Below are 13013 nucleotides of genomic sequence, written 5' to 3'. Positions count from 1 at the left end.
TATTGCAATTACTAAAATTTTAATTATTATTCTTTTTGTAAAAAAAAACAATAACAAGTATTTAATCACTATGTCTTGTTTTTTTTAATATATTGTTTATATTTTACATTTCTTTGTTATTTCGGTTTGAGCACCTTTCGTTTTTTTGTGTTTGCTTCTTTTTACCAGTGTCTCATTTTCGTTTCTGTACACACATACACCTTGCACCACTCACTGGCTTTTGTATTTAAAGTTTATATTTGTTTAATATTTCGTTTTTAATCGTGTAAATGGCTATAATCTTATTGCAAACACTTGTTTATTTTAATTACATATTAATTTGCTTTAATTTTAATTGATAGCCATTTATTTATGACAAAGAATTGGGGGATGCTGCACACTTTAAAACGAAATGCAAAAAACTAATTTTCTCTTATTGGGATTTTTCCTTATTCTGACATTTTTCTTTAGTAAGAGTTGGAAATGTTACCACATGGTTTTTGTTTTCAAATAAGCGGGTGAATTTGGCGTTTATTAGCAGATATTTTTAAAAATGTTTATGGGATTTTTAATTGTATTGCCTAGCAGAGTAAAATGTTTTTCTTTTAGTTTAAAAATGTGACTCTTCAAATTTTGTAGCTTAGCTAGTGGCAAAAATATAAAGAATTTTGGAATAATTTTAAATAAAAAAATTTTTACTAATCAACTTTTTTCTTTTATTTACAAAGTCGACTTTTTTAATAGACTTTAGACGACTTTTTGTTCCAAAAAAGTCGGGTTTCGAATATTTGAAAATCGATTTATAGAACCCTATATCTGATACATTAAAGAGAAAAAAATACCAATTTTCTGTATCAAAACTTTTATAGAAATTTTTCTATAAAAAATTTTTTCTCCATGTCTTCTATAAAAATCGTTTAACACAAAATTTTTAAAGAAATTTGTTTTACATTCATTTTCCATCTCTGATTCGACAATACAGTTTTCCCATTTTTTAATTGTCACGATGTTATGGATGTATGGCAACATTTGCGAGTAAAAGAAAAACAGAATCAAAACAAATTCGAATAACAGAAACAAAAGATAACACTGAAAATTCAATTAATTAAATGAAAAAATACAAATTAAAGAAACTCCAATTATAAGCATATCTAAAGTGTGTATTGATTAAATCCAAATCGAGTGAAAACGTGAAAAATAAAACTAATAGTAATAAGAAATAAAAATTATGGAACCTAGCATCAAATCGGAACCGTGTGAAACCTTATATTGTGAACAGGAAAATGAAAATAGTTTAAAAATGCATAATCCACAAAATTTAAAAAGATCTTATGAGGACATGGTCGATAGCAGAAACAAGCAGCAATATCAAATAAATAACTTTTATGGAGAAGCAAATCATGTAACGCATCATATAGACATAGAGAATGGAAGTTTTAATCAGGATTACAACATGCCAGAGCCAAATGCAACTGCAAATGCAGCGGACGGTAGACCTTTAAAGAAATATAAGAGATTAGAAGAAAATGTGTTATTTAATCCACCGTTTTTTAAATTGGTAAAATGTGTAAAACAATATTTCTTAAAATTGATTTTTAATTATTGTAATTTATATTCCAGGTAGAGAAATTTATATTACCCTCTCAAAAAGAAGCAATTGCAGCTCGCTGCTACTCTTGCGGCAAAATCGTAAAAGGCAATCGTGGTATTTCATCAAATTTTATTAAACACATGAAACGTGCCCATCCAGAGGTTAATCAAATCTATGAAAACTACAAAACTCATAAAATAAAAGTTGGACAATTTCCCACATTAGCACAAATACAAGAAGCACAAAATATAACTTCAAATATTGCTTCAGGATCAGATAGCAATGCTACCTATTCAAATGATGAGACAAATCAATTTAATGAAGTAGATAATCCATTAGAAGCTGCTTCCGCCATTTATGAGTCTTCTGATGAAAATGAAGAAGAAAAAAATTGCCTAGAAGCACAACTGCCAGTAGTAAATAATAATAAACAATGTGTTGCTCAGGAATTGCCAGCAAAAACTTTAGATATATTTCAACAAATGATGGAGGAAAAATTGCAATATTATGCCCAAAAAAAAGAATATGATCAATTAAATAATAAAATCAATGTATTAATTAAAAGCCAACCTTCAAATATTACTGGCATGGACACTGCAATATTAGAATTGAGAACAGAAGTGGATAACTTAAAAAAGGAATGTTCAGTATTACGTGTAGCCCTACAACAGTCGCAGGCTAGTAAACGGCAGCTTCAGAACGAACTACAAACCGTGGAACGACAATTACACGAACGTAAACTTATTATAAGAAATCTAACAGTAAAAGATTCAGAGCAACCTTTAGAATCGGTACAAAAACTATTAAGCAATATTTTGAATCTGGAAGATATCAAAATTCTCAATTGCTGCGTAATACCCTCTACGAAAAGCTCTGCTAACAAAGGACACAAAGAATGTCTGTCCTTAGAATTTGATAGTTCTCAAACTTGTAAGGCTATATTACGTCAAGCGCATAAATTAAAAGATACGGGTATTTTTATAGAAACGGATATATCACCGTTTCAGCGTAAACGTAAAAATAAATTAATGGTTTTGCGCAAAGAGCTTCTGAGGCGTAAGCCCGATCTTAAAGTGTTGGTACGTGATACCACCCTAGTGGTAGAGAGTAAGAAATTTTATTGGGATGATGTAGAAGGTTTGTGTCATGATGGTAAATATGAGGCAATTGAGTTGAACGGTGTTGACTATTTAAAAGAGATAAGTGGTTTAGATTTAAGGGAATTCATAAATGTTTTACAAAATTATAATATACAAATAAGTTAAAAATATTGAGTATTTTATTTTGCATTTTTTTAATAAATATTTATAAATTGAAAAAAAAGAGTTTTGTGTTTTTTATTGAAATTTTAATTTATACAAAAATACAAAAGAGTATCGAACTCACAGTACTCTTCTTTGTTTATATTCCAACAAAAAATAATAAAATAAAAATTTTCGAAAAAAAGTTCTTTTAAAATAACGGTAATATTTTTACATACACTCATTTATTTACATTTTCTATGCTATCAATCCCTACTGAATGCCACAAATACATCGAACAGCTGTTCAGTTAATTTCAACATTTGTAAACTTGACAATTTCCTAATATTAGTTTTTTTTAAATTTCTTTATAAAATTGTGGAAAATTAAGGAAAAAAATGGATAAATGGTTAAGGGAACGATTGTCTACCTGTCTGGATTTCGAGGTACCAGATGACATGATTAAATACATAACATCCATGAAATCTTCCGCTGAGTTTGATGAATATTTCGAGACTTTATTGAATAAGGAATGTGAAGATCATCGCTTGTTTTTGTCCGATTGTAAGCAACGACTTTTTAGTAAAGCTTTACCCAATAAAAAACAACAACAAAATTCCAACAATCAAAAGAAAGCACAAGGCCATGGCTCTTCCGTAATAAAACAAAATCAATCCAGTAATAGTGGTGCGAACCACAAAACTCATGATGCTAATCAAAACCAACACAACCCTCAATCACAAGGAGCAAAAAAGAAAACGAAGTATGTAAACTTATATACCAACGATGGTAATGTAGTCGATGCTATAATGCTTAAAGGAAGGCGTCTGTGCAATTGCCAGGCCTCACAGCATAAACTGGTAAACAATTGCCTAAGTTGCGGACGTATTGTTTGCGAACAAGAGGGTAGTGGTCCTTGCCTGTTTTGTGGTGAGCTAGTCTATACCAATGAGGAACAACAGGTACTCAAATCATCTGGCAAGAAAAGTGATAATCTCTTAAAGTCCCTCAAAGAAAAGGGTGGGGGAGAAGCTTTGAAAAAGGCTCTAGAACAGAGAGATCGTTTATTGGAGTATGATCGTAATAGTGAAAAACGTACCACTGTAATCGATGATGAGCTGGACTATTTCGAAGAAAACTCTGTTTGGCACTCCGAAGAACAGAGAGCCACCTTTGAACGGCTCAAGCAGGAAATGCATGAACGCAAACATGCCAGTCGTATTAATCGTAAGATTAAAGTGGATTTTGCAGGTCGTGAAGTGGACGAAGACGTTACTATTAGCCAGGAATATGAACGTGAAGTTTTGAAAGAAGTTGCTGCAGTGAATGCTAAAAGTGATAATTCTAGCAATTGGTCTAATCGCAAACATTCTGACAAATGGGATAATGCTGGGGATTTAGATCCTAATATGGATGCTGCTCGTCCTATTTATAGACCTTCTGCTGAGGAGAAGGCCAAAAGTAAAGGTCCAACTTTAAATGATGGTCTTGAACGAATTTATAATCGGGTTCAGGATAAGGAACTAATGGAAATGCAAGATATGCGACAGTGTTTGTCTATGCATCAACCTTGGGCCTCATTACTGGTAGCGGGGATTAAGAAGTAAGTGATAGATAGATAGATAGATAGATAGATAGATAGATAGATAGATAGATAGATAGATAGATAGATAGATAGATAGATAGATAGATAGATAGATAGATAGATAGATAGATAGATAGATAGATAGATAGATAGATAGATAGATAGATAGATAGATAGATAGATAGATAGATAGATAGATAGATAGATAGATAGATAGATAGATAGATAGATAGATAGATAGAAAGATAGATAGATAGATAGATAGATAGATAGATAGATAGATAGATAGATAGATAGATAAATAGATAGATAGATAGATAGATAGATAGATAGATAGATAGATAGATAGATAGATAGATAGATAGATAGATAGAGTTCTTTTTTTTACAATGCTCCTCTAACATATATGTTTGTTTTTAAATAAAATCTCTTCTAAAACAGACATGAAGGTCGTGTTTGGTACAGTGAACATCGTGGTCGATTATGGATTGCTTCTACAGCCAAAGAGCCCAGACCGGAAGAAATACAAGAACTAGAAAACTTTTATAAACAATACTACAATGGTAAATGTTTAAAAAAAATCTGAAAAAAACATTAGTTTTTACAATCTTAAATTACAGATCCTACAATTAAATTCCCTGAACATTATCCCACCGGTTGTCTATTGGGTTGTGTTAAGGTTGATGATTGTTTGGCCCAGGAAGAGTATCGTGAAATTTATCCTGAAGGAGAATCCGAATCTCCTTATGTTTTTGTTTGTTCCAATTTTGAACAATTGCCGGTAGTGTTTCCAATTAAAGGACAACATAAGATATGTAAGTTAACATTGAAAAAGGCCTAATCTTATTATATTTTTTTATAAAAATTTTAATTTTTTTTAGATCAAATTGATCCTAAAATCCATAATGCTGCCTGTAAGACTTTAATGCGTTTGAAAGCTACTAAGGGTTAAGAAGAGAGAGCATTCCCTAAGAAAAGATTATAAATATAAAAACTTATTCGAAAATTGGATTTTAAAACTGAATTGTTATTTCCACCATTGAAGTGGTTAAAATATTCTTACATGAATAAAAATATTGAGATAAATTAAAATAAATATTTTATTTCATTCTGCACTACTGTTATAGTGTAATATATAGAAATGCAATAAGATCCCCAGCACAGTTTAAATTCTAAAATGCCGTTTATAAGACTTTTTTCTATTTAAATGGCAACTCTAACAAAATCCGATTGTATTAGATAAAAATAAGTCTCTGCCTATTACTGATTGCACTCCGCTCAGTCCATAACAAACAGTTGATCGCATAAGTGGTTTTTGTTAACTTATCTCTCACATTCTTAATAAATTTCGTATTTTTTACAATTGTTTGTTTTATTAATTTAAAAACAAAAGTCAATATGAACTGGGAATTAACTGAGGCCGAGGAAAATACAATCGCAAAAGAATTTCTAAGACTAGGAGGTAAATTTATACAAAATAAAAACTTTACATTTATAATAAAAGTAATTTTACATAATATACATTCTTTATAATGTTCGTGTAAACAAACTTGCATGTCATCATTGTATTATTACAAATAATTAATAAACAATTGTGACGACCCTCTTGATAGATAACACTTACTTGGATCATGCGGGCAGTACATTGTATGCGGAAAGTCAAATAGATGCCTGTGGCAAATTATTAAAAGAGAATTTATTTTGTAATCCTCATACCTGCAAGATAACAGGCGATTTTGTTGATCAAGTGCGTTATAGGTAAAAAGATTTTCATACACTTATCTGTGGTACATTAATTAACTCTATTTTAATCTAGAATTCTGCAACATTTCAATGCCGATCCTTTAGATTATACTGTTGTTTTTACTAACAATGCTACCGCTGCCATAAAAACAGTAGCTGATACATTTGATTTTGGAAATGGAGAACAGGGTAATTTTTATTATTGCCAGGAAAATCACACCTCTGTGTTGGGTATGCGTGAAGTTATTAAAACTGAAAATATATATGTATTGACGCAACCAGAGCTATTGGAAAATTTGCAAAAGAAGGAAGAGTTACTAGCTGGTACTAGTAAATCTAACTCCTTGTTGGTATTTTCCGCTCAATGTAATTTTAGCGGCTACAAAATGCCGTTGGAATTAATAGATGTAGTCCATCAGCAGGGTTTACATAAACGGGGCACTCAAATTTCCGGTCAACCTCAAAAGAAGCAACCAGATTTAAGTAATTTTTATATATTCCTAGATGCAGCAGCTTATGTTGGTTCTAGTTATTTGAATTTAGGCAAATATAAACCCGATTTTATTTGCGTATCATTTTACAAATTGTTTGGGTAAGTTTCATTTCTTTTTGCTTTTAGGCAAAATTTATTGAGCATAAAATTAATTGCTTTACTTTTAGCTATCCCACAGGTATAGGAGCTTTAGTAGTCAGCAAACGCGGCCAATCTGTGCTACGTAAACAATATTACGGAGGCGGTACCGTCAATATAGCCATGACCAGAGAAAATTTTCACGAAAAACGTGTGGGCTTCTCATCACACTTTGAAGATGGCACTTTATCTTTTCTAACGATTGCAAATTTGTTAGAGGGTTTCAACACTTTGGAACGTTTAATACCTGCAAGAGAGGGGAAAAATACAATGGAAAGAATTGGTCGTTATGTCTATCAATTGGCTAAATATGGTTATGAAAAATTAAGCGTTTTGAAGCATGCAAATGGCCAGCCTTTGGTAAAGTTTTACAATCATAATGGTTATGAGGACTGTAAATATCAAGGTGGTGTAATTACCTTTAATATTCTACACGAAGATGGTGCCTTTGTAGGGTTTGCCGAAGTGGCCTGCCTGGCAGCTGTTTTTAATATACAACTACGTACTGGTTGCTTTTGTAATCCAGGAGCTTGTCAATGGTTTTTACAACTAACCAATAGTGATATACGTAAACAATATGATTCGGGTCATATATGCAGTGACTACAATGATTTGATTGACGGACAACCCACTGGAGCCGTTAGGGCGGCATTTGGTTATATGACACGTAAACAAGATGTAGACAAACTTGTTAAAATGATAGAGGAATGCTATTTATCCTCAACAGAAGAGAGATTAAAACATATGGATCTGGAGAAATTGCCAAAAGAATTAAAACATATACCGGAACGAATGAAACCACAATTGAAAGAAATTTGCATTTATCCCATTAAATCATGTGGAGCATTTAAGGTTAAAGATTCTTGGCCTTTAACAAATACTGGTTTCCTGTATGATCGTGGTTGGATGATAGTCGATGCTGCTGGTATGGTTATAACACAAAAACATCAAACTAGATTGTGTTTAATTAAACCTATCATTAATCAACAAAAAGGTTTTATGGAATTGACTTTTACGGGCATGAAGTCGGTGCAAGTGAGTTTAGAAGTATCTAAGGAACAGATAGATTTTATTAATAACTCCTTCTGTCAAAGTAAAGTTTGTGATGATTTAGTCTCAGGTTATGATTGTGGCGAGGAGGTGGCTCTGTGGTTGAGTGATTGTTTGGAAACACCGGGTTTGAGATTAATCAAACAGTATGCTCAAAGACGTGCACAAACTGGTACGGCCAAGGATATAGCCTTAGCTAATCAGGCACAATTTCTATTAATTAATCGTTCCTCGGTGAGGTGGCTGACACAGAAAATTACCTCGGAAAGGGAAAGCTTGGATGCTAGTGTTGATAGATTTAGAGCAAATTTAGTGATCGAGACTCCAATCGCCCTTGAGGAGACAGAATTTGATATGTTGACCATCGGTGATACAGTATTTAAGGTGGATGGTTTTTGCACTCGCTGCCAAATGATCTGCATAGATCAACATACGGGACAAAAAACAGCTGAACCTTTACGAACTATTGCTCGAGAGTTTAATGGTAAAATACGTTTTGGTATTTATCTTTCTCTACTTAAGGTGCCTGAAAATGAGACGCAAATTTCTTGCGGTGATTCAATTATTATAAAAAAGAAGAATAATGAATAAACTAAAAAAGTGTACATAATTTCATTTCCAGCGTTATTGTAATTATTTTTAGATCTATTTTTTATTAGGTTTTTTGATATGCATGATTATATAATTCCGGTTTTTCCTCAATTGGACCTTTATTTTAGGAACTAGTCACATTTAAATATAAAATTTGTGCTTTAAAGTGTTAAAGGTATCATCACATTATCATACAATTCTCTATTGGTTGTTCTTTTGTCTTTACCAACGGTTCACCCTGTTCGGCCCGTTTCACATTCTCCAATACACTTTGATGATCAGGAAAGGCTAGTGACTGTAGTTTTGAGTGAACTAAAGTGTCGTTAATCTTAACTTCGAAAGATCCTTGTCGTCCTTTGTGGCATAACATTTCTGTATCGGGTTTTTGTTCGAGCAAAAAGTTTTGCAACATCTTACACTGCCACTCGAAGTTGCATTTGCCGCTGTATATTTTTTAAGTTTTTTTACAATTATTAAGTAGTCCAAAAGATATATACACACAACTTACCAATATTCCACATCAACTTTAACCATTACTGTTATTTTATCACTAGAACTCAACAAAAATTAAACGGTTTTTTTTCGCAAGCAATCCAAATTTTGTTTGAAAAGTATTTTCAAAGTGTTGACAATTAGGTAAAATTAACTTTAATTCCAGCGATTTTTGAAACGTGGAAATTCTAGTGATTATTCTAAAAACAACAAATTGTCAAGCAAAGGAAAACGGTAGTATATTTATCTTTTTTATTTATAGTATCTACTCGAAGAAAATATCTTTATATTTTTTATAGTTAAAAAATCCAAAATTTGCATGTTAGTTCCTAAAAAGAAAAAGGTTTTTTTAGTTAATCGCCAAAGCATTTATTATCTATTGTTGAAAATGTATAATAATAGCTAAGTTGGCATCACAACTGTTGACATTGATTAACAGTTTTCAGAGAGCTGATGTAAAACGAATTAGATACGATAACAACATGAGCAAAATCAAACCGATTTGTTTATAAACAATTTGACACAACAGTATTAGCAGGAATAGTTTTTATATACGAAAATTGATATTTGGCTCTTTCACAGTTGTACTGTCTCAAACACCTCTAGAAAATTCACTTTGAGCTGATGTAAACAAAACAATATAATTTACAGCTGACACGAAAAATGTAAAAAAATATGACAACAATCTAAAAAAAAACTGTGTATTTAACAATCAAATAAAACTTAATTTAATTAATAACAAATAAATAAATTTACGAATTTTCCACAAATCAATAAAAATGGCACGTTGTATTGTGATAAATCGTAAGTCGGCCTTAATGCTAATCTGGATTTTTGTGCTAAGTGGCATACGACAAAGTTACACGGATGATGCAGACAACAAAGTTACCACCAGCAATAATAGCGAAGTGGCTCCCTATGTGATACGCAACTTTAATGAGACGTCGCAACAGTTATCCCAGTGTCAGAATACAGCCAATATCAATTGTAGTGAACTGCAATTTCCATGCATAAAATGTTACTACAATTACACATGCCACTATGGTCAAGAATTGTATGTCAACTGTTCGGCTTTGCATCAAGTGGAATGCCAGGGAAGCCGTTGGTTTTGGCATCAAATGAATTGTCGTTATTGCTATCAAACCGAGAAATGGCAACAGAAGTGTGTTCAAAAAGGCAATTGCAATTCGGTAAATGGTCAATATTATAAAACCAACTGTACCGTCAGTCCGGATGTTTTTTGTCTGGGTAACCGTTCGTTTTCGCGCAACATAAAGTGTAATTGGACGCAAGGCTATCGCTGGAGTACTGCTGTAATAATAAGTTTAACCTTAGGAGGTTTCGGAGCAGATCGATTTTATTTGGGACATTGGCAGGAGGGTATTGGTAAACTGTTTAGTTTTGGTGGATTGGGTGTATGGACGATAATAGATGTAGTATTAATATCATTGCATTATTTAGGACCCGCAGATGGTTCTTTGTATATTTAAGGGAATGTAATAGCAAAAAATAATAGGCCTTAAGTTAAGTTTAAAATGTTAATAATAAAGTAAAATTAAAAAATAAACCAAAATATACTCAAATATTTTTAATATTACAACACAAATGCAAACATTTTTTTCTTTTTATTTCTTATTTTACCTACTCCTTTGTATAGTTTTATTACAGAACTTTCTAATTATTACTGTATTTCATTCATCATCATCTCCAAAACGTATATGTTTAGTTATTAGTTTCTTGACTTTTTCCCTGCCCCGTTTCTGTGGTATTTTTACTTGTTTATTTAGCTTTTGCTCTCGATCTTTTTCAATTTTTTGCCAATAGTTTGCCTCAGCTTCATCGGATAATATTTTGCATTGATATTCAGCACAGCTGATTTGTTGCATAAATTCTACAGCTTTCTGTGAAGACTCTAAACGTAGAAAGGCTTGCATAGCACCCTCTTTGACATCCACATATTTTACCGAGTTATATTGACGCATGTCGGCTTTAAATTCCTTAATATTAACACAAGGCTCTAGAAAAGAAATTTCAACTATAAGACCTGGTTCATAGCTAAATAAGGGTGTCCTTTCCAAGGCGGGGTTCTGTTGGGGTACCTTCTCGCTAATGCTTACTTTTGTTGGAGGTTCTTCTTCGGCTGCCCCATAGAAATTCATATTCATTTTCTGTAATTTATGCTTATTACCAGTTTTAGAATGTTTCTTTTGTTCCTGCTGTCCAGCGGGTAAGGAGTTATTATCTTCCACCATTGCGGCATCTTTCTGCTGTTTTAGTTCTTGTTGTTCACGCCAAGCTTTACGTTTCAGTTCGGTCACTTTTTCTCTTTGTAAATTAAGATATTTATTGCGTAGTCGTTTCCAATCTCTTTTCGGCAATATTTTCAACTCATAGTAGGCCACATCAGTATTAAGCTCAGCTTTCAGTTTTAGAGATTCAGTGGTTTTAGATTTCTTCTTCCGTTTGCGTTTCTTTTTCTTAAGTCCTTCCTCGACCATTTGATCATCCAAACCTTCAGCCTTTATTTCGCTTTCCGATTGAGAAGTCGTAGCGTTGTCTGTTTGCAAAGTTTCTGTATCATCTTGTGTTTCCGTTTTAGATTTCTTTGCTTTTGGTTCGATTTCTTCATTAGTATCATCATTTTTATTTCTTTTTCTACTTTCTGTAGCTTTTGATGAAGTGTCTTCCTCCTCCTTTTCTCCTGACTGTTCCTTAATGTAAGATTTTACACTGGTTAGATCTGAGGGATCTTTTTCTTGCATGCTAAGTACACCATTAAATTCTTTAAAAGCTTTTATGGCTTTATTAACACTGTCCTCTTTTTCAAATTCCACAAAACCAAATTCTTTGATCTTACGCGATTTGGAGTATTTTGGCAGGGAGATATAGGCAACTTTGCCAAATCTTTCAAAAATTTGCCGCACCCATTCGTGATCTGCTGTTGAAGGCAAAGCCTCTACATATAATGTTTTCTCATCAACATTACGATTTTCAGCTAACGGTATTTTACGCCTGACCTTTTGCTGTGTTTCATCCAACTCCAGCAGCTCAGAATTGTTTAAAGATTTTGCTATATCCTCCACTTTTGAGGTTAAAGCTTTCATTTTATTAAATGTCATAAAAATCTCCAAAGGAACATCTAAAAATAATAATTCAATAAAGTACAATTTTTTTAATTCTATTCCATCATAACTTACAAGGATCTTTGTCCAGCTGTTGTTTTAAAAAACGATCTTTGGTCAAATTAGCATCACCAAAGTAAAATTCCATTTGTGCCCTTATAGCATTGTAGTAATGTCTTTTACGTTTCCTATAGCTCTTCTTATGTTCACCTTCCTCAGCCGGCTCCTCAGCCATGCTTACATTGGTTACTTCTTCTGCCACTGCTATTTCTTGATTAGTATTGATCACATCTTGTTTATTCTCTTCCGTACTTTGTTCTTTTTGCTTTGTATTCTTTTTGTGTTTATTTTTTGTACCCATTGGTAAAAGTTTATATATTTTGAGAAAAAACTAAATTATAGAAAAACGTTTAGAAATTCACATAAATATTGTTTTTTGATTAACGTTGCCAATTGGTTATTTTGTTTATATATTTTCTCATAAATGGCATCTCTATGTTAAGTCTCTTTTGCGATTTTTAATCGCTGGAAAGTCAGTTATAAAAAATTATCATAATTGTGGTTAATTAACAGTTTGATTACAATTGGAACTGCCGTCGACAAACTACACTAAAAGAAGAATTAATAAAAATTTATTAATTATACAATATTAAAACAAACATACGTTTTCTAATTTTAATTTAAAAATATGAAAAACACATTATTATTATCATGATAAAAAATTAACAGATATAGACAGCAGTAGCGTTATATCATCGTTAAATAATTGTTTAGTCAACATTATCTTGATAACAAACGTTATTGTTTTGCACATAAAATTAATTTTTAAAATACGTTTATTATTTAATTGTTTTATTATTCTTCTTATTCGTACAAAAACAAATCAATGCACTTAATACATACGTAGTTGGCGAAGAAAAAAATGTGTAGACATTAGGGAATTTTAAGAAAAGTTTTCTCGGCCAAAGATTCTGTGTGTGGACGGGCA

General features: G+C 32.0%; 7 protein-coding genes across 9 annotated transcripts in view; 4 read left to right on the top strand and 3 right to left on the bottom strand.

Moving 5' to 3' along the window:
* The window catches only part of LOC111684411 (mannosyl-oligosaccharide alpha-1,2-mannosidase IA), a 306748-nt gene extending 306346 nt beyond the window's left edge, over nt 1-402 (bottom strand). Inside the window, exon 1 of one of the 3 annotated variants that reach the window (XM_046947212.1) lies at nt 108-402. The gene's annotated coding sequence lies outside the window, so the exon portion shown is untranslated. Of the gene's footprint in view, nt 1-55; nt 72-107 lie in introns of those variants that run through there. The other 2 variants (XM_046947214.1, XM_046947216.1) reach the window with 2 other exon arrangements.
* A 639-nt stretch (nt 403-1041) lies between these two features.
* LOC111680591 lies at nt 1042-2888 on the top strand. Its single transcript, XM_023442259.2, has 2 exons — nt 1042-1537; nt 1600-2888. The coding sequence occupies exons 1-2, from the start codon at nt 1208-1210 to the stop codon at nt 2833-2835; spliced, it is 1566 nt and encodes a 521-aa protein (XP_023298027.2). The 5' UTR covers nt 1042-1207; the 3' UTR covers nt 2836-2888.
* A 238-nt stretch (nt 2889-3126) lies between these two features.
* LOC111680589 (activating signal cointegrator 1) lies at nt 3127-5470 on the top strand. Its single transcript, XM_023442257.2, has 4 exons — nt 3127-4414; nt 4838-4959; nt 5017-5211; nt 5278-5470. The coding sequence occupies exons 1-4, from the start codon at nt 3210-3212 to the stop codon at nt 5346-5348; spliced, it is 1593 nt and encodes a 530-aa protein (XP_023298025.2). The 5' UTR covers nt 3127-3209; the 3' UTR covers nt 5349-5470.
* Nucleotides 5471-5664: 194 nt separating this feature from the next.
* Nucleotides 5665-8435, top strand: LOC111680597 (molybdenum cofactor sulfurase). The gene is made up of 4 exons (XM_023442264.2): nt 5665-5858; nt 6010-6154; nt 6213-6731; nt 6800-8435. Exons 1-4 carry the CDS (start codon nt 5795-5797, stop codon nt 8409-8411), a joined length of 2340 nt encoding a protein of 779 aa, XP_023298032.2. The 5' UTR covers nt 5665-5794; the 3' UTR covers nt 8412-8435.
* A 70-nt stretch (nt 8436-8505) lies between these two features.
* LOC111680582 (migration and invasion enhancer 1) lies at nt 8506-9077 on the bottom strand. Its single transcript, XM_023442250.2, has 2 exons — nt 8920-9077; nt 8506-8854 (listed from the first exon to the last, which is right to left on the bottom strand). Exons 1-2 carry the CDS (start codon nt 8943-8945, stop codon nt 8593-8595), a joined length of 288 nt encoding a protein of 95 aa, XP_023298018.1. The 5' UTR covers nt 8946-9077; the 3' UTR covers nt 8506-8592.
* A 259-nt stretch (nt 9078-9336) lies between these two features.
* On the top strand, nt 9337-10515 carry LOC111680592 (TM2 domain-containing protein almondex). The gene has a single exon (XM_023442260.2). It carries the CDS (start codon nt 9683-9685, stop codon nt 10391-10393), a length of 711 nt encoding a protein of 236 aa, XP_023298028.2. The 5' UTR covers nt 9337-9682; the 3' UTR covers nt 10394-10515.
* Nucleotides 10352-12454, bottom strand: LOC111680586 (la-related protein 7). Its single transcript, XM_023442253.2, has 2 exons — nt 12101-12454; nt 10352-12042 (listed from the first exon to the last, which is right to left on the bottom strand). The coding sequence occupies exons 1-2, from the start codon at nt 12384-12386 to the stop codon at nt 10595-10597; spliced, it is 1734 nt and encodes a 577-aa protein (XP_023298021.2). The 5' UTR covers nt 12387-12454; the 3' UTR covers nt 10352-10594.
* Between the last annotated feature and the right edge of the window lie 559 nt (nt 12455-13013).

Source organism: Lucilia cuprina, chromosome 3 (assembly GCF_022045245.1).
Source record: "Lucilia cuprina isolate Lc7/37 chromosome 3, ASM2204524v1, whole genome shotgun sequence".
Lineage (NCBI taxonomy): Eukaryota > Metazoa > Arthropoda > Insecta > Diptera > Calliphoridae > Lucilia > Lucilia cuprina.
This window is presented reverse-complemented; position numbering and strand designations above follow the sequence as displayed.